The sequence below is a fragment of the Periplaneta americana genome, chromosome 10 (genome assembly GCF_040183065.1).
Source record: "Periplaneta americana isolate PAMFEO1 chromosome 10, P.americana_PAMFEO1_priV1, whole genome shotgun sequence".
Classification (NCBI taxonomy): domain Eukaryota; kingdom Metazoa; phylum Arthropoda; class Insecta; order Blattodea; family Blattidae; genus Periplaneta; species Periplaneta americana.
This window is the reverse complement of record NC_091126.1, coordinates 94,619,506-94,641,061: the sequence shown is the minus strand read 5'-3', so window position 1 is coordinate 94,641,061 and position 21,556 is coordinate 94,619,506. Positions and strand designations below refer to the sequence as shown.

The following is a 21,556-nucleotide window of genomic DNA, read 5'->3' as shown; positions in this document are numbered from 1 at the left end:
AGTCTGGAGTGTCACGACCTAAACTTTTTATTTCACTCTTCTCTGCAAATGAGAGTGATGAAAAACTGATATTTTGCAGATATTTAAAACGGTTCTTATTCATAATCGTCTTTATTTTAGTAGGTTATTTTACGACGATTTATCAACATCTAAGGTTATTTAGCGTCTGAATGAGATGAAGGTGATAATGCCGGTGAAATGAGTCCTGAGTCCAACACCGAAAGTTACCCAGCATTTGCTCATATTGGGTTGAGGGAAAACCCCGGAAAAAACCTCAACCAGGTAACTTGCCCCTACCGGGAATCGAACCCGGGCCACCTGGTTTCGCAGCCAGACGCGCTGACCGTTACTCCACAGGTGTGGATCATAATCGTCTTAAAAGTGAAACAGCTTAAATAAACACACTGCACAGTCTTAAAAACACAACAATATGACAGCACATCCATTGAAAAATAAAGTTTCTGGCACAATAAAAAGAATACAACACACCACGAAAAAATGTGAACTCTTTACCTGCTTTGCCATACAGTCTGCATTGACTGTAGGCCGAAGCTGTTGGTATTCACTACACTAATACCCCCACCCCACCACTCTCAAACAGCAGTCTATAAGCACGTTATGTGGGCACAGCCTGAGCCACTACGTATAGCTTGACAATAGTATCTGCCAGCAGTGCACTACATATAGCTTGACAAAAGTATCTACTGACATTTTGCTAAAGACAAGGATAATAAAAATAAATAATATATTCAATACACAGGCATATCTTTCAGGAATGGCTTACTATTAGGTAAGGCTGCAGCCCAGCAGCCCTTATGGGCGCACCACCATTGGTTGCTAGTTTTTTTTTTTTTTGAAGAGGCCAAGAATACAGAGTCAGTCATTTAGACTGTGGAACACCTTTCGGGTATATAATATTTTTGTTTGTACCATTTCAATAACTCATTACTGCAATTCCAAAGTAGACTTATACAACATAAGTTTTCTTTGTAGATGGCTGAGGTATTCGATCTTACCAAATCCCCAACACATTGTTGTTTGTTGTTTAGTCAACTGTCTGAAGACAGGTCTGAACCTCACAAATGATACCAACAAGGCACCACTTTATAAGGCAACTAGGCATGAGATAATGGGGTAGGGTGGCCAGTTCCTTTCCCCCCTCTATTGCATACATCGCCAATTAGCTACATATTACACTAATCAGATTTCAGAAGTATAGAAACAATTGTTCTTCCTCTGACATATATTGTCAAGTGAGAAGCACTGCCTGATAATAGATGTACATATCAACCAGAACCTCAATCAGAGGACACCCCAACACATTGCAAGAGTTAATGAAATAATGGATGAATATGAAATTAGTAAAGATGAAATGGAAGAGGAAGATGTTTTGGTAGAATCTGACCATGACATGGACACAGAAAGTGATGTTTCTAATGAAGTGACTGGTTTGAATGATTTATCAGATGCCGACTGAGACTTTACTTTAGGTAAAGATCAAATGACGACGTGGATGAATATACCACTGAATGAAAAGTTCAGAACCAATGCTGCAGCATTGTTTCTCCTAATTATCCATTCACCAATAAGCAAGGGAAATTAGATCTGATCTCGAGTCATGGAGGCTATATTTTACCGAAATCATGCTAGAAGAAATTGTTACTTGGAAAAATATACAGTAAGTTCTTATATATTGAGAAACAAACACGTTTTCTAGAGCATGTGAGGCCAGAGAAATTACATGTATTGAACTAGAGGCTGTTCTTGGCTTGCTCAATTTGGCTAGAATCAATTGCTCTGCTCATATAAATTTACAAGACTTTGGACCATAGATGGCACTGCTACTGAGTATTTTCATGTTACTATGCCCCTTAAAAGATTTTACTTCATTCTTCAATGTCTGAGATTTGATGACGCCAGAACAGGAGAAAAGAATTTTATAAACTTGCCCCTATGTGAGACATATTTATGGACTTCGTTGAGTCATGTCAGAAGTATGCCTGGATGAATGAATACGTCAAGAGTTGATGAGATGCTTGAAAGTTCCCACATTATAGGAAATCGAAATTGGTTAAGTATGGAATTAAGATTTTTGCCATAGTTGATGACCGCACATTTTATGCAAAGAACTTAGAAATTTATCCAGGACAACAACCACTTGGGTCTTTTTCTTTTTTTCTTTTTTGTAAAGAAACTCTCTAGCAGACGTCGTACAGAGACTTATAATCAGTAAATTTGAAGAAATATTACCATTCACAAAATTGGTTTTTGTCCATTCCTTTGGCAGAGGAACTTACTGATGGGAAGGGTTTTTGGTTCCAACCAATTGTAATCAATGCTTGCACTACTGCAGTGTCATATGTACCAAAAAATATTCCATCGAATAAAAATATTGTTCTTATTTCCACTAACCATTTTGATAATGCTATAGATATGACTGGAAAGCCAGAAATATCACAATGTACAATAAGACGAAAGAAGGTGTCAAAGATGTGGATGAGATGAAAGGTATATTCAGTTTCACAAACGAAATGCAGGCAGCCACTGGCTGTTTTTTTTTTACAATGATACAGGAGACATAAATGTATACACACTTCATAAAATAAATAATGATTACAAAGAATGTCCATATGGCTTTCAATCTTCGAGCGGGCGCGTTGTTGGTTTAAAACCAACACACTGGGTTTTCCCCATTGTAAATAATTACTGTCAATGTGACAGGTTACTGAATACAGGTATTCTTTAATTACCCTTTCCTCTAACAATAGCTGGTAGCGGATTGTATCTGCGGGTATTTTTGCAGTTTCTATTGTGGTTTGAAAGATCTTAGACGCATTTGTTGGTAATTGTCCAGCAAGCACCCGTTTGTAACATACCTTGTTTTTACTTGTAGAATCTGTGAGTTAGTGTTAAGATTAGTGAATAATAGTTAGAAAGTGTTAGTAGTGTAATCGTACTGTAAATTATTTCTCACTATAGTGTTTATATGATTCCATTCAGAACATTACAAGTCATATAAAGTACTCAACATTTCCATGAAAAATGGAAGTATATTTGACACCTATCTCATTGTAAGTTACTGTAAATTTCAAATCCTCAGTTTTCAGTTGAGAAATAATATAATATAATATAATATAATATAATATAATATAATATAATATAATATAGTATAGTATAATATAATATAATATAATATGATGTGATATGATATAATGCAATATGATATGATATAATATAATATAAATGTAATATGTAGTATGCAAATGACTGCGATACATAATAGTTTATATCGTATACTATATATTGTAATTACACATATATTATATATGTTATATATTATATATGTTAACTATATTATATATGTAGTATAGCCTGCTCTTATATTACCATGTATGATTTATATACCATATTATATATTATTATTATTTTATTATTGTAGTTATATTATTTTTCCTTATTTTTATTATTATTATTATTATTAATTTATAATCTAAATTATAATAAGATCTTAGTCCCATATTTCAATTTATAGAATTTGTCGCCTTACGGTTTAATTTTAATGCATTATAGGCCTAGGGGATTGGGATCTAAACCTATATGCCAGCTTATTGATGAAGATTCTGATGAACCTAATTCTAACCACGAAGAAAGGGACAGTGATAGGGACCTGAGTGAAGAAAATATTGAATACACCTATCTCATTACTGCAAATTTCAAATCCTCAGTTTTCAGTTGAGAAATAATATAATATAATATAGGCCTAATATAGTATAATATAATATAATATAATATAATATAATATGATGTGATATGATATAATGTAATATAATATGATATGATATAGGTAAAGGTAAAGGTATCCCTGTAACATGCCATGAAGGCACTTGGGGGGCATGGAGGTAGAGCCCCATGCTTTCCATGACCTCGGCACTAGAATGAGGTGGTGTGGTCGGCACCATGCTCTGACCGCCTTTTTACCCCCGGGAAAGACCCGGTACTCAATTTTATAGAAGGCTGAGTGAACCTTGGGGCCGTTCCGAAAGTTTGGCAACGAGAAAAAATCCTGTCACCACCTGGGGTCGAACCCCGAACCTTCCAGTCCATAGCCAGCTGCTCTATCAACTGAGCTACCCGGCCGCCCATGATATGATATAATATAATATAAATATAATATGTAGTATGTAAATGACCGCGATACATAATAGTTTATATTCAACTCCTACATTACATACGTGGTAACTTGTACATGATATAACATATACTATAGATACTATATATTGTAATTACACATATATTATATATGTTAACTATATTATATATATAGTATAATCCTGCTCTTATATTACCATATATGATTTATGTAGCATATTATATATTATTATTATTATTTTATTATTGTAGTTATATTATTTTTCCTTATTTTTATTATTATTATTATTAATTTATAATCTAAATTATAATAAGACCTTAGTCCCATATTTCAATTTCTAGAATTTGTCGCCTTACGGTTTAATTTTATTGCATTATAAGCCTAGGGGATTGGGATCTAAACCTATATGCCAGCTTATTGATGAAGAAGATTCTGATGAACCTAATTCTAACCACGAAGAAAGGGACAGTGATAGGGACCTGAATGAAGAAAATATTGAAGACAGTAATCATGAAAGTGAATCAGAGCAAGAAGGTTCGGAAGGAGAAGCTGAAGATTCCAGGGATGAAATCAGTGACTATTTTATCGGTAGTGACAAAATTACTCTGTGGGCAAAAACCGAATGTGTAAAGCATTCTAAAACTAAGAACAAAAATATTGTAAGAATTAATCTGGATCCTACGAAGTTTTCTAAGGACATCTCAGACGAATTGAGTTCATTTCTCAAAATGATTGACTGTGATATTATTGATGAAATTATAAATTATACAAATCAATACATATCAAAGAAGGGTGAAACGATTCAGTATTCTTGGGAAAGAGATAACAAATCTACATCCAGGTCTGAAATAATGGCTCTATTACGCCTATTTTTCCTAATATGCGTAAAAAAGGGACAACATACAAATGTTCTGGAACTATGGGCCTCAGATGGCACAGGGATTCAGATATTGAAAGCGACTATGAGCTACGAAAGATTTCTTTTTCTTCTTAGAAGCCTACGCTTCGATGATATGGACACTAGAACAGAGAGGAAGGAATCTGATAAATTAGCTGCAATTCGCACAGTAATGGATGCATTTATCTCCAACTGCGTAAAGTGCTATAACATAACAGAATATTGCACTATTGATGAAATGCTGCATCCTTTTAGAGGCCGCTGCACATGGATTCAATACATTCCTAGCAAGCCAGCTAAATATGGCCTAAAGATATTTGCATTATGTGATGTAAAAACATTTTACTGTGGGAATATGGAAGTCTACTGTGGTAAACAACCTCAAGGGGATTATGAGGTATCTAATACTCCAGCAGACATAGTGAAAAGACTTGTAATTCCTATTGAGAATTCAAATAGGAACTTGACCACAAATAATTGGTATACAAGCTATGAGCTTAGTGAGCATTTACTGGAAAAGAGAATTACATTTCTGGGAACAATGAGGAAAAATAAGAACGAAATACCACCGGAATTCCTTCCTCATAAATCTAAAGCTGTCGGAACCACATAATTTGGATTTCAGCAAGACAAGACAATGGTGTCCTATGTACCTAGGAAAAACCGAGCGGTCATCCTCCTGTCAACAATGCACGACTCTGCATCAATTGACGACGAGACTGGAAAGCCGGAAATAATAATAGACTATAACAGAACAAAAGACGGAGTACATACTGTTGATAAGATGTGTGCCTCTTATTCAGTATTGCGTGTAACCAGAAGGTGGCCTTTAGCATTGTTCTTCACATTCCTAAACATTGCGGGGATCAATGCACAGATGGGTCAATGAGAAGGATATTTCCTCCAAAACTGAGCTCTAAGCATGACGAAAGAACACCTGGCTACCCGTTCACAAATAGTAACACTTCCATCTGACACAAGTGCATTCTTGAAAAGATATCGGCCTCCTGTTGAGGAAGACAATGATTCTGATATCACTCTCCCTCCACGGAAAAAGCGAGGAACATGTTCCCTGTGTGGACGGCAAAAGAACTCGACACCACAACGAAATGTGATAAATGTTTCAAATTTACATATCATAAGCATTCTAGAAACAGGTACTTTGTTTAGTGTGTGCAGAGTGAAAGTATGATAAGTAGTATCACATGTTTCCTATAGACTGTCTTTACTTGAAACCAATTATGTTAAGTCATTAGACTATTGTAGTATTATGGTACATGTTATATAAATTGCAATCTGTAGCTAAATAATTTAGAGTATGGATTTTAGTGGATTTTCTAAGAAACAGGTGCATTGTTTAGTGTATGCAGAGTGAAAGTATGTTAAGTAGTGTCGCACGTTTCCTATAGACTGTTGTCTTCACTTGAAACAAATTATGTTGTCATTAAATAGACTATTACAGTCTAATGGTACATGTTCTATAAATTGTAGTCTGTAGCTAAATAATTAAGAGTATGGATTTTAGTGACAAGATTGTGATTCAATTAAATATAAGATAGTCTATACAAGTTAATAATGATGATGATGATGATGATGATGATGATAATAATAATAAACATTGTAATATTATGTCTGCAATAAACATAAACATAGTTAGTCAATTATTCTTTCTAAATATAATATAAACTACATGATATGAGTTCAAAATATCCATGTTGGTCGAAGTCCAGCGCGCGCCTGCTCAAGTTGCGGAAATCAATGCGCCAGCAGGAAGGTTAAAAGAACTGGCAATAGCATTAGTAAACAATGTATACGTGAGCGATTCCATCCAACAAAGTTACCAACTGGTTTGAAACAATCTATTAGTAAAATACTTGAGCAGCAATGTGAGAAATGCCAAGAATACATTTGCAAAAAAGACAGTAACTTACTGTTTTCTGTAGTGAATTTATACAAGGAGATTATCATTCTGACTAGATTACATTCATTTAGTTATGACATATCCAGTGCAATTATTTTTGTTATTGATTTTTTTCAAAGAACACAGTACTGTTTTTGTTCTGAATGCACAAAAGGAGTGATCATTCTGACTCAGATTAGATTCAGTTACTTATAACAAATCATTCATGTCCCAATCATATTGTCCAGTCTCGACTCACTTTAAATTCTATTACTGATATCCCTACCTGCGATTGAGGTTGTCTGATATGTACAGCTGTCAAAAGAAAAAGTGGTCGCTCTCTAGAAACAAAGTTCCCTTTGGGTATCTCTGCTACAATTCGGAGACAGGCGATGTTACATGTTGTTGGACCACATTGGCTGATATCTAGTTATAATTAAAATATTCTCCGTCTTATTGTTATAGGGTAATGGTAGCATTTCGGGTTGGTATTAGTGCAGTCATGCGTTCAAACACAACCTAGTGCTTTTTATGGTATTTGTTCTTAAGAGAGAGAGAAAATATAATTGCTCCTGTCTCTTTTATGACTGTTTTAGTAATTAAGATCAGGTTCATGAATGTATTATGCCATAACTTTAGAATTACTATTTATTATGACATTAAGACTGCAAATGGAAAGAAAGATTATATTCTCAACAAAAATCTATTTCGTGACATAAACAAAACAAACTTATTGGCGTCTACCTTAGAAAATTCAAACAATTAACCCCTTACTGCATTCTGGGACAAATATGGCACATAACAGTTTTATATTCATATAATTTATAATAGGTATAAGAATATAATATTTCAAACTGCATAAACTGGGACAGATATGGCACACGGTCAAGAATTGGATTTGACCATATGTGACATCAGTTGAGAAAGAAAGAACTACATAAGTTATTTGAATATTAAACTGGTGTGTGCAAGACTGTCCCATGTGGTAAGGGGTTAAAAGTTCAAAAAACAAAAAGCCACGAGTCAATATTTAGTCCATCTTCCTCTCATCAAGTTCACATCTTGCTGTCAAGTGGGCATGGAATCAACTAGTCTTTTCAGTTCTCAGCCTCGGCATCCCAGGCATACTGAACGAGTTTCTGCAAATCATTAGGATGTCTTGGAGGGCGACTGGGCCAATTTTTCCGCATATCGATGGTCCAGAACCAGACTGTTCTATGTCCATTTTACTATTCTTTTTTTTTTTCTTCAAGGGAGCTATTTTAAGCTTCTAATATTCAAAGCTTCATGAAACAATTTGGAATAGCTTCATAGCAACCTTATGGTAAGGAATATTTATAATTTTGTTCGATTCACATTTGCAGACAAGAACTGGAACACAATGAAATACAGTTTTCTTTCTTATAAAAAGTTGGACTTAGAACACTCTGGTTCTCAGCCATCAATGTTTCTTTAGTTGTGCCCCCGTAGCTCAGTCGGAAGAACATTATAATTTAGATGTCAACGTCTCAGGTTCAAATCCTCGTCTCTCCTTTTCATTTTATTGTGTTACAGGATAGTATAATGTAATAATGTAAGAAGAAAAAACAAACACTACTATTATGTAATTATTGTTTCAAATCTAACATGAAATTTATTTTACTTATATCGCTAAAGAACAATAACAGAATACAAATGATAACTTGAATATTATTTATATCGCTAAAAATGATAACAGATTAAAATGATAAAGGTCTGCACACACCAACACGGTACACGGGAGCGACAGCGAAACTTTTAGTCCCGCGATCGCTGCGAAAATTCGTCGTCTTCACACCAAAGCGGGATGCAGTCGCAAATAGGGTTCTTCTTATGAAGAAGTACTTCTGCTTCTTGTAGTTGCCGAAGATGATCATAGGTTCGTTCATACTACTACACTCTTGCTGTCACAGTAGAACCTTGGTTAACCGAAACTCCAGTTAAGAGAACAGAAATTCTTTTTTTTATATAATATGTTCTCATTCTTTACTGCGTGCTCTGTGGCTTTCACCAAAGACTTTATACTAACAAGACAGACATCTTACAGTATTTCGCATGATATAATAGGGAGAAATCTTACATGTGGCGCTCCTGGCGGCTCTCAGACGGGAATTCAAACTCTTCGTTTAATTTACGGGACTAGATGAGGAAATTAGAGTTTGTAACATATATATTTTGTTCAGTATTTAGTTTAAATGTAAGAGGAAAATCATTTTGAAGAGAAAAAAATTATTAAAAAACAAAAGTTACACAATTCTTCTTCACTTTATTGATTCTAATGCACAACATTAATCATGCTAGAGACTGGATTAATCTTGCTCAGGATAGGGACCAATGGCGGGCTTATGTGAGGGCGGCAATGAGCTTCTGGGTTCCTTAAAAGCCAGTAAGTAAGTAAGTAACATTAATCGTAAGTCTGGATTTGTTAAATAAAAAATTTAAAAGCCAAGTTGAAACAATGCATCCAAATTCTTAAATGTGTAAATGTTATTTGTTGTTTGAATGTTTTTACTGACAAATGTGTCATTGTACTAAAAAGTTCACTTTCACAATTAAAACGAATTAGAGGGAACGAAATCTGAAGCAAAGACACGGAACTGAAAACAATCAACTTACCAAAGTAAATGAACCAGATGAAGAATGTAGTTTAAAAGCAAAATTTTTTATTTAACAAATCCAGACTTACGAGAAACAAAATTGTAAATTCCATTAAATCACACTGAAAACTTGCATACTATTATTTAACAAGTCATCAATAAATCTCAAATAAGACTGTAATATGCTTGGCATGTCTATAATCTTCGTACTCGATGAGTAATACAAAATTAATCAAAGAATTTTTACGAAACACAATGCTTAGTAATGGAACTACTCATCATTGCGAGGCGAACCTAGCAGCAGAAATTGTAATAATGCTTCTCTGCGCCAGTTCAGTTGCCATTGCCAAAATGAATGCGGGACGTGGGAAAACGATGCTTGCAGCGAATTGCGAGTAGAACGCTGCAGTCCCGCCATCTAGGCAGGATTGTGTATTCATATCCCGCTGTACTCACAATAATTCCAATCGGTTTTGCATTCGCTACCGCTCCCGCATTGGTGTGCGCAGACCTTACCTTGAATATTATTTATAGCGCTAAAGAACGATAACAAAATATAAATGATAATTGGAATATTATTTATATCACTAACAAAATAAAATGATAACTTGAATATTATTTATAACACTAAAGAACAATAACAGAATAGGCTATAAATGATAATTTGAATATTTTTATAATGCTGAAGAATGATAACAGAATAAAAATGATAATTTGAATATTATTTATAACACTAAAGAACGATAACAGAATATAAATGATAACTTGAATATTATTTATATCGCTGACGAACAATAACAAAATAAAATGATAACTTGAACAAGACTCGAACTCACAACCTTCGAATCATTAAGCGAGCTCTCTACTGGTGCTCTACGAGATGCAGATATCGAGTAAATCCATAGTTCCGAAACTGCTTCTACAAGCGCATTGCATCATGTAACATCACAGTGATCCGAAGTGGACTTCGAAAATATTAGCTATTCACGAGTGTGTTTAATGAATATTCAGTTCCTCTTGAAAAACACTATTTCTTGTCCCATTAAAACGAAAAGTGTCAAGTGCATCTGCAATGCAGATCAATTTTTTTCTCCTGTTTCCACAGATGAAAATACTGATATAAATGACCACTGGAAAATATAGATGTTAAAGATACAGCATCTTCAAGTTTACAGGACTTCACAAGTAACACTGTCCAGGAGATCACAAAATATCTTTTGAATACAATCCGGGAATTTTACAAATAATTTACACTTCAGTGTATACCGGAGTTGTGCATAAATCTACAATAAAATATCTCTCGCATATATTCATTAAAAATATGCTGCCTTTTGAGCTGAGTGCAGTCAAATCTGAGAGTAAGTGAATTTCATAATCTATATTTTTAATATTAAATTTAATATCCTCCAAAAGATTAAATACCTACAATATTCACAAACAGTTTTGAAATAAATGACTGCACTTTTCAACCAAGGAAAATAACTGCAATAAAATATTACGGAGTACATGCAATATTCTTTAAGTAACAATTCTTCCGAGTTCTCATTGGCAATACAGCCCCATTGAATAACAAACTGCTTGAGAAGTTAAAAGGATAACCACTGAACTTGTTTATTCAGCTGCACATTTATGAAAAGCTAATGAGTGTTTCCTCAGCCTTATATTCTGACTATAACGTCATAATGAAATGTAAACAAGTACTAGTGACCTGAAGCATCCATATTACAAATGTAAAAGAATACTTTTTTTTCGTTGTTATTAAATAAAAAGGTTACAAATAGTTATATAATGTCTATACATAAATAAAAGTGAATATACAGAACTTATAATAAAGGTATTTTGTAAGAAAGTGTATTATGTAAATTTTACACAAAAAGTATAAATTTAAAAAGAATATGATAAAACATTTTTATGACAATATTATGTCTCTGAAGAGAGTTTAAATGTGTTATAGATAGGCAGGGGAAGAGGGAAAGAAGGGGAAGGAGGGTATGAGGGAGATGCGAGAGGAAGAGAGGGGAAAGAGAGGAAAGGAATCATGGTTTTGTAGCATTTAACTGCTTATTTAAAGATATGTTATATGAAATAATTTAGCATGTGATGCATTAGGCAACAATAATAACAGCAAGCAAATGGAAAGTATTTAGTTTCAAAACTGAATAACTTGTCAATTCGAAAATGAAACTTTAGAGACAATTAAATATAAAACACTATAAGATTATAAAATATACCTGTGTACACTCTCAGGTTTCTTCACATCATAAACAATTACTCTTCCTGTTGGAGTTGCCAGATGAAAATTGATATCAATTTCGCCCTGTCCACCATCAATAACCTGGAAATGGAAGCAATATTACAATTTTGAAGAATCTATACCTGAAGTCTGTTTCAATTATGGAATGAAACAACTTCAGTATGGTTAAAATGACATACATTATTATACAGTACGTACTTAAATATTCTTGCAAACCGACGTATAACAATTTTTTGTAGCCAATCATTACAGACGATATTTAATTACTTCTTATTATTTTGCTTGTCACATCCGCTACATATTTTTCTAGTCAAAATAACAGTTAAGTTCATTTAAAATACATTGTTAGATAGAGATTAATGTTAACCTCACTCTCCAAAAAAAAAAAAAAAATGAAAGTTATTCACTCACATAATATGTTATTGGAATACACTTTTACTATTTTTATAACAGGTGTGACATTAGAACTGTGCTATATTTGTCCATGAATTAGGCCTACACAAACAAAAACTTACCAACATAAGCTTTGAAGTAGATAATAAGATTTCTTAAAGTAGTCTGCATCCAACAATAACCTGAAATTTCTCCTCACTTTTTTAAATCACATGATTACTGTACCGGTATTGCCAATTTTATTTGTCAGATCCCCTTTGCTGGCAAGTAATTCTCTTATCTATACATTACGTTAAAAATGAATAAATTATAAAATAATAAACAACTATTTTATGCTACAAAACTACAATGTTTTGCCTATCTTATGCTGTACTAATATTGGAGTTTAATACATTTCCTATTTTTTACTTATTTATCCACATTTTCATGGACTGACCTAAACCTAATTTATTCACATTCAATACATCCCGTCTGAGCACTGAGAAAGGAAATAGTTGCTTCACTTAAAAAGAGAAATCCCATCTTTCTAAGCAGAGATTGAAACCGCGACCGAGCGCAACTTCAGACCGGCAGGTAAGTGCCTTAACCGACTGAGCCATGCCAGTGGCCATATATATATTTGCAAATTGTGTTCTTTATTCCTGGTTTAACCCTCCTGTTACCAAGGTTTTCCACAGCTTACTTCTACCAAGGAGGGTAATACAATTACCCCAATCGAAATCATATACCAATCTTTGTTAAGGATTTGAAGTATTTATAAATGTATATGTTACTGACTATGAACTTCATAAAATGTAAAAATCTAAAATAATTTTTTCCTTTTCAGAAATACAGTGTAATTAAAAAGTCATGTTTCACTTTGTTGAAAGGGTATATCAAAATTAATTAACTTGAAAATATGTCATTGGTGACATTAAGAGAAAACATATCTGTAAAGTTAAACTTGCATCCCTTCCATTTCATGGCAAACTCCTCAAAATGTTAAATGTTATGTTTTATTTAAATATGCTCGCAACTGCAGAGGTTATATCAGCATAGCCAGATGTGCCGGAATTTTGTCCCGCAGGAGTTCTTTTACATGCCAGTAAGTCTACTGACATGAGCCTGTCGCGTTTAAGCACACTTAAATGCCATCGACTTGGCCCGGGATCGAACCCGCGACCTTGGGCATAGAAGTCCAGCAAAAATTCCTCAATGCTATATAGTTTTGACATGGTAGAAAACAAATTTCAAGCAATGAAAGTCACAGTACTATAAAATAAATTGAAAGACATTTAAAATATTTGTTGAACCATGAACATCTCCAATAAAACAAAAAAAAAAAACCTTTAAAAATCGTTAAAATTCTAAAAATAAATACATAAAGATATAAATATAAAAACGTAAATTTTAGTTTTTTATTCAAATATTGGAACACCACCTATACTTCAATGAATATCTCGGAAAAAGGCTCTACTAAAAATTGAAGGGTTCAGAACCAGAGTAGGCTAAGCACCATTTACTAAAACCGTAGAAAACAAAGTTTAAAATGAAGTTATTACCATAATTCAATAGAAACATATAGCAAGTAATATAAAGTATACACATTAAAAATAAATGATATGTCAATCTTCATTAAAATATGGCATTCACTTAACTTTAACCCTTGCTTTCTTCATTTTTAATAAACGGCGCTTGGCCCACTATGGCTCTGAACCTTTCAATTATTTCAAGCAAAATCACTATTAGAATAACCATAACAGAAATAAAAATAAAAAAAAAAATGGAACCAAAAGTCATGATACACATTATAATATAAGCAACAATATGAATAATTATAATTATGAATATAAATAATTTGGAGGCAGACATATTCAACATACAAAAAATTAAGCTACAAAATGAATTTTCATATACTGGAATTTTCACGACACAGACTACCAAGCAGGTTAACAAGATGAACCCACTTCAATAATGCGAATTACTTATTAAAGTGGAATTTCAAAAATAAATATGGATAAAAATGAAAATAATGTTGAAAAACATCGGTGGGTAATCGTATTACCCCCCTTGGTAGGTTAACAACATACAGGAGCAATTGTTGAACATACTTTAAAGACAATTAGCTTTGGTTGGCCAGAAATTGTATGAGACAGTTCAAGGTTTCAAGAGTACATGGCAGCAATAGGCCTACATGCCATTTGTGAAGATTTCAGTTAATACTTTCAGATAAATTTCAAATTCATTATCACTACTTATATTACTGTTGTTTAGTCAACTGTCCGATGACAGGTCTGAACCTCATAAATGGTACCAACATGGCACCACTCATGAGACAACTAGGCCAGGAGATAATGGGGTAGGGTGACCAGTTCCTTTTCCCCTTCATTATATACATTGCCGATTAGCTACACATTATATTTATCACACTTCAGATGTGTATATCATTAGTATTACTTTAACAGTTATTATCCACAGTTTTATTATCTCCAAAAAAACATACTTTATTTATTTATGTATGCAGGTCTATACTTCTAAACCTAAAACTTGTCTTTCAGGACATCGTTGGACTGAGCTCTGAATTCGATGTTTTTGTGAGGCCATTTTCCCTAAACACGAAAGTATACTCTGGAACATTTATAATTTATTAGAACTCCTGGAGTTACAGTTCAGTACTCGACAATGGAACATATTTTAAGCAGCGCGGAATTTGTCTGCATTTTAACGTACTTTCTCCGAAATAAACTTACCTCGATTCCATCGAGAAGCAGCTGAAGTGTTGTCCATGTGTTGTTACTTATATGAAAGGTTTCTCCATGTTTGAAAATTACGAAATCAAGACTATAATCGGGTTTGACGAACGCAAACCTGAAGTACATTTTAAGACCCTCCATCGGTCGAACAATTGTCCTTGATATTACTGGCATTATTTCAAGACTATAAAAACGTGAATAAATTTAAAAAAATGCTACCTTGCATAGTTTTGCTATTCAAAATGCAAAATACACCTGCAATCCTATGAGTATTATGCGCCACTAGAGAGACAGAGTGAGACAGAGTGATGGAGAGAGATAGTGTGGTAGTAAGTGGTGGTGGAGGGTGCATTTCCAACAAAGCAACTTGCACAGTGCACTATGCCTTGCACCGTGAGCAACCCTGTCTGAGATGAATAAACTCATATAAGGAACCTATCAGTGACTAGCATACTGAAAATCAGCCTCAGTAGTGTAGTCGGTATAGCGCTGGCCTTCTGTGTTCGAGGTTGCAGGTTCAATCCCAGCCCAGGTCGATGGCGTTTAAGTGTGCTTAAATGCGACAGGCTCATGTCAGTATATTTACTGTCATGTAAAAGAACTCCTGCAGGACAAAATTCTGGCACACTGGCGATGCTGATATAACCTCTGCAGTTGCGAGCGTCATTAAATAAACCATAATTTAAGAATAATAAAATAATACTGAAGCGAGAAAATGTGAGAAATAGCGAATCTGATGGAATTTGTAAATTCAAAGTGTCAGAGGTATAATAGAATAAAATTAATATCTCTTTCGACTTCTGACAGCTCAATAGCCATGTGGCTTACAGGTCTGCTAGGAACTTGTTAGTCAGCAATATGTTCGATAATGTGGCAGCACTGTCCATAAGCTTGGGTGAAGAGAGCAGGGGGACGTCAAACTATGATTGACTACTTCCAAAATTTACCTTGGTTGCAATGACAACAACCCATAACCCACACGGCTAATGACAGTAAGTCACATGGCTACCAAACTGTTAGAAGTAGAAAGAAACGTTAATTCGTTTATAAATTTCGATGCCAAAAATTACTCACACTTGATTGGCTAGAATAATTGCCAAATAACTGAACAGTTGATCATGACCTGTGTCACAACAGAGTATCTCGAGAAAATATCTACCATAGTATAATGGCGGAATTTTTCTTCCGAAATAACTGGAACTAACTCAGTGTTAGTTTCAACAAAATCTCCACAAGGTTAAGACATTTATAATACATAAAATTATGTGCAATGCATATTGAGAAGGCCTACTGAGGGACGAGAGGAGAGACAGAAAATAGAAGAGAGGGAGGAAGAAGAAACAGAAATGCCATCGGGCGCACTTCCGTACAGGGGCATCGGCATTTCTCTGAGGTTAGAGCCCAGTTTAAGCATGTATGTATTAATCGAAAATTAGGGGCTAGAAAATATTGAGATTGGGAGGCATGTTTATATGACATTTTTCTCGATTAATACACACACACAACTGGACTCTCACCTTAGAGAAATGCCGCTGCCCCTGTACGGAAGCGCGCCCCCATCCTGTTCCATAAAGCTTTTAGTTGGGGATCATTGCTATCACCTTCCTCTGATAGCGGTATTGTGGAGAATTATCATTTCAATATTCCCTGCTACTCAAGTAATTTCCTAGATATTGTCACTTCACAAAATGTATAGATCAGTGGTCGTCAGCTCTCGCTGATATGGGTTATGGGTAAGCAGTACATGACAACATGCATCATTGTGCAGGAGGAAGCATACCTGCGGGTAAGAGACGCTAGCCCGAGAGTGCAGTGTTCTGATGACCACTGGTATAGATGGTCCACAGCATAGAGTACATGTACGTGCATTACATGGTGAATGATAAGAACAGGAACGCAATTTCGTAGCACTTTATAAAATCATTAAGATAACCCAGAAAATGAAAGAGATCGGCTCCAGTGAGTCACAGTAATGTATACTAAAAACATTTTATCACAGATTTGGTCCACGTAAAACACTAACTTTACTCCATTTGTATTGTATTTTCTCTGCACTAAAAATACAATGCACGCGGGGTAAAAATTGGTATTTTACCGTGGAGTTCACTGGAGTTATTCCCTTTCATTTTGTAGGTTCTTAGAGTGATTTTGCAGAGTACTACATAATGGCGTTCCTTGTCTAATTTTGCTTCAAGTTTGGGTCACATATTTTAATCCGATCCGGTAAATCTCCAGAAGAACTATACAAAAGGAAACATTTTCCCTCCCCTTATTGATTACCAACATGTCACAAGAGAAATTCAGAACGAAGTACTAAAGAAAGGTCCGTTGCTATAGTATTGCGTCCTGAATCTCTCATGTATTATGCTGATAAGAATTAGGGACGAAGACACATGGGCCTCCTTAGATGTAGTTCTGAAAAATTGCCAAAGTATGACTTAGATTATATTACAAATTACAATAACTTTGTGTATTTAACACCACATACATCGGTTACAATTACGCCTAGGCCTTTATCACACCACAAAGTTTTATGTGAGCGCACAGTGAAGGATACAGGTTATGTTTGTGTCTCTTTCATCTTAGATAAATCTATATTTACTAATAAATTGAAAATATGCAATTCCAAGAAAATAATAGCACTGAACTGCACTAAACCTGGAAGGCAGGCAAGCAGCATTGCCTATGGCCAATAATAATGTAAGAATTAATATTATGGGGTAAACACATACGATAAAGTTTAATCATTAGTTATTTACGTAATTATTTGCTTTAGCGATAACGTCAATATCCATTATTTTTCCACTTCTTCCTGTGTGATTTCCATCCAGTTGTTCTTCAAACTACCCCTCACTACCAGGAAGTTATATTACGTTAGGCTAGTTTAGGTTATGTGCGCCCTGAAACCTTCCAATCACGCTTTCTCGAATTGCTTTTTGGCAGTGTATAATAATATCTGCTGCAATTACAAACTGTTTCTATAGGTATACACTTTGACCCTTCACAACGTCCACATACCCCGTTATTTATTATATCGCTCACAACTTGTTCAATTATTTCCATAAACAAGAGGCAAGCAATTTATCACTGAAATAAATAATTACCGACATTTACCTGATATTCAAGATCAATTACTTGTCCACTTTTCATTGCCTGATAAAAACATTCCTCCTTTCGAGGATCAATGTTAATTGTCATTTCCTTTTCTATGTTAACTGCATATCCTACAGTAGTCAAGATAAAAAATATAACGCTCATGAGAGCTCGGTTCAACATTTTAACTAACTTTTATGAGGATTTTCAGTCACATATAATCTATAACCATACAATCCACACCCTAAACAACAACGTCCTCTCACCAATACTTCTCGCCGGCAACTAAACGTACACACACACTAGAGATGGGTAAAAAATAACACAACAGTTATTTTGGAACTGTTCCGGTCTCGGAACTGTTGCAAAAATGAACAGTAGGTCGGAACCTCCTGTTCCGAAATAACAGTGTTCCGACTCCGAGCTGCTCACTTGCCAACTGTTGCGGCCTCGCAGTACCGCGTGGCACAAGGTATGTTCCGACTCCCTCGGAACTGTTGCAAAAATGAACAGTAGGTCGGAACCTCCTGTTCCGAAACAACAGTGTTCCGACTCCGAGCTGCTCACTTGCCCAGCTGTTGCGGGCTCGCAGTACCGCGTTGCACAAGGTATGTTCCGACTCCGAGATAACAGTCGGAACGTCGGAGCTTGTTCCGATGAACCAACGACAGCTGCAGTTACACTGTACTTGAAACTCTCACGTGGTTGGAGGGGGGCGCATGGACATTGAAATCCTTGCGGTGGCGCGAACTTTAATATCAACATTTGTAAGACTGGCCAATCATCTGTAATGTTATAGTAAGTATTCAATAATCTGTAATATTGATTCCCGCTTTATGGTTTATTTCACCATTAGTTGACTAATTCTGTTTTATAAACATTCTACAAAGTCATAAAGTACGCATACTATTATTAATTAATTGATCAGCTGATTCTATACAAAGGTTAAAGTCGTAAATGGTAATGAGTGGTTTAGTTACAATGTCTGTATGTCGTTTGTTGAGGTTAAGTCTGACAAGCACAAGTTTTTGTGCTATCTTCTCTGTTATCAAAGAACGACAAAAATGTTGTAGCATTATTTGTTGGAAACTACCCATATAAGTACTGATTTGGAGAGCGAGGTTTAATGCGAAGTTTAAATTACACTTTGGTAAAGATGCGATTCCAACATTTTACTAACCCACTGCGGGGTTTCCAGGTTTCAGTACTGCCAATATATATCTTTTTTATTTATGAAATTGTAATATTTATTATTATTATTATTATTGTTGTTATTATTATTATTATTATTATTATTATTATTATTATTATTATTATTATTATAACTGTGCATTAAGAAAAGTAAAATTAAAAATTAATGATTTGTTTTTTTTTATTATGTAATAGAACAGAAATTACATACCATATGTTTTAAATGTTATGTTATTTTTTTTTACTTGGCTACCATGTCTTTATAACTTTATGTACGAAAACAAAGTGTTGTATTCTGTCCTTGTAGTCAACAGCTGTGTAATTACTAACATTAAGCTTTTGAGTTCTGTCCGCATGCACAGCAATTTTCCAAAATCGATTCGAATGTGCATTGCAGTGCCATCTATAGATAAGAATGTGTACTATGTCATGCCTATGAGTGCTCCAGTGTGAGCTGCATGGTGAAGAGGGAGGGTACTGTACCGTTCGTTTGAACGACTCAACGACTCCGACTCATCACCACTGGTGACTGTTATTTCGGAACTGTTATTTGGAACATAGTATTTTTTCGGAACCGGAACAGTCGGAACTGTTCCGGGAAAAGAACAACTTCGCCCATCACTAACACACACTCCAAATCTCTTATCTTTTACAATTTCGCAGTGCCGCCAACAAACATTCATTAAATTTCCTTATATGACTACAAAATTTCTTTACATCGAGGCAGCGAATAGGAGAAGTTTGATCACTTGCCGCCGCAATCAAGCGCTAGTGTCGTTAAGACGGAAGCCTAAACGTTTTCCGTTTCTCTTGAGAGTAATATTTGAGACAATGTTTCAGTCTGATAATAAGGCATTACATTGCTCACATTTTCGTAATATGTTTATAAAATAAAAACATAAAATTCAGATAATAGAATTAGTACAATTTAGGATATTATTAAACATGAAACTTATCCATAACCAAACAGCTATCTTTTACTGAAAACAAATTATTATGAAGTACATGATCCAAACTCTATTGCAAATTCCTTTAACAAATTCTATATAGATATTATTGCCATCTTAAAGATTAAAATTGTACAGAGGATGCTGCAAAACATTATTTAACATACATATTTAACATTAGATTATGTTATTATTTAGAATCCACAATTTAATAGTTTCGGAGCACTTTTGACAAATCAACATAGAATGCTGCTGGTTGGTGGATGAGGTACACTCTGATAATATGTACATCTATTATCATGTGGTATATCTCACTTGACGATATGTGTCAGAGGAAGAACAATTGTTTTATGCATCTGACGTCTGATTAGTGTAATATGTAGTTAATCGGCGATGTATGGAATGGCGGGGGAAAGGAAATGGCAACCCTATTCCATTATCTCCTGGCCTAGTACTGTTGGTATCACTTATTGAGGTTCAGACTTGTCTTCGGGCAGTTGACTAAACAGTGAGGTCTTAGTATAGAACTCACTGCTAAACAACAATTTTTTTATTTTATTGGGTTATTTTACGACGCTGTATCAACATCTGAGGTTATTTAGTGTCTGGATGATATGAAGGTGATAATGCCGGTGAAATGAGTCCGGGGTCCAACACCGAAAGTTGAGGGAAAACCCCGGAAAAAACCTCAACCAGGTAACTTGCCCCGACCGGGAATCGAACCCGGGCCACCTGGTTTCACGGCCAGAAGCGCTGACCGTTACTCCACAGGTGTGGACAACAACAATTAGTCTATAGTCACAATCTAATATATACAGTCGCGCAACTCCAACATTTTTTGCCAACATTCGACAGCTGATGCAAAAGTAGCGCCCAAGCGGCTGGTAAGGTGAAGCAATATGTCATAGGATTCCTACTGCCAGCAAGTGCTTATGAAAACGACTTGAGTTGTTAATAACGTTTTAATAATGTCTCTGAATAAAAGAAATAGATTACCTATTCCCTAAAGATTCCCTAAAGACCGACTCATAATCATAACTAACTTGGTAGTATTATGTTCTGTAAAACACTTACGGTATTGGTTAGCAATTACCTAGTTGTATGTCAGAAAGAATAGTTTAAATATGTGGAAAAACGTACAATCGGCGTTATATTAATTTTAAAGTAATAAGAATATTTGCATTTAGGCCTACTTATCCACCTTACATCTTGTATTTTTTTTCTTTCAGGAGTAGAAAATGACCGATAAGTTTTAGAAGATTAGATTTAATCAGCAAAAATGCCGATTACTTTTATTTGTAGAAATACAATAATATCACACTATGTTCACTTCATTTTGAAGCGTGTAGGCCTATGTTTACGTATAAACTTCTGTGGACTGTT

General features: G+C 34.7%; 1 protein-coding gene across 1 annotated transcript in view; it reads right to left on the bottom strand.

Annotated features, from left to right (window-relative positions):
- opm (opossum) overlaps window positions 1–18,340 on the bottom strand; it is a 36,464-nt gene extending 18,124 nt beyond the window's left edge. The window contains exons 1-2 of the mRNA XM_069837944.1: window positions 18,057–18,340; window positions 11,795–11,898 (exon numbers count right to left, since the gene is read on the bottom strand). Coding sequence (XP_069694045.1) covers window positions 11,795–11,898; window positions 18,057–18,218 — 266 coding nt within the window. The 5' untranslated portion in view covers window positions 18,219–18,340. The remainder of the gene's footprint in view (window positions 1–11,794; window positions 11,899–18,056) is intronic.
- Window positions 18,341–21,556: the final 3,216 nt, after the last annotated feature.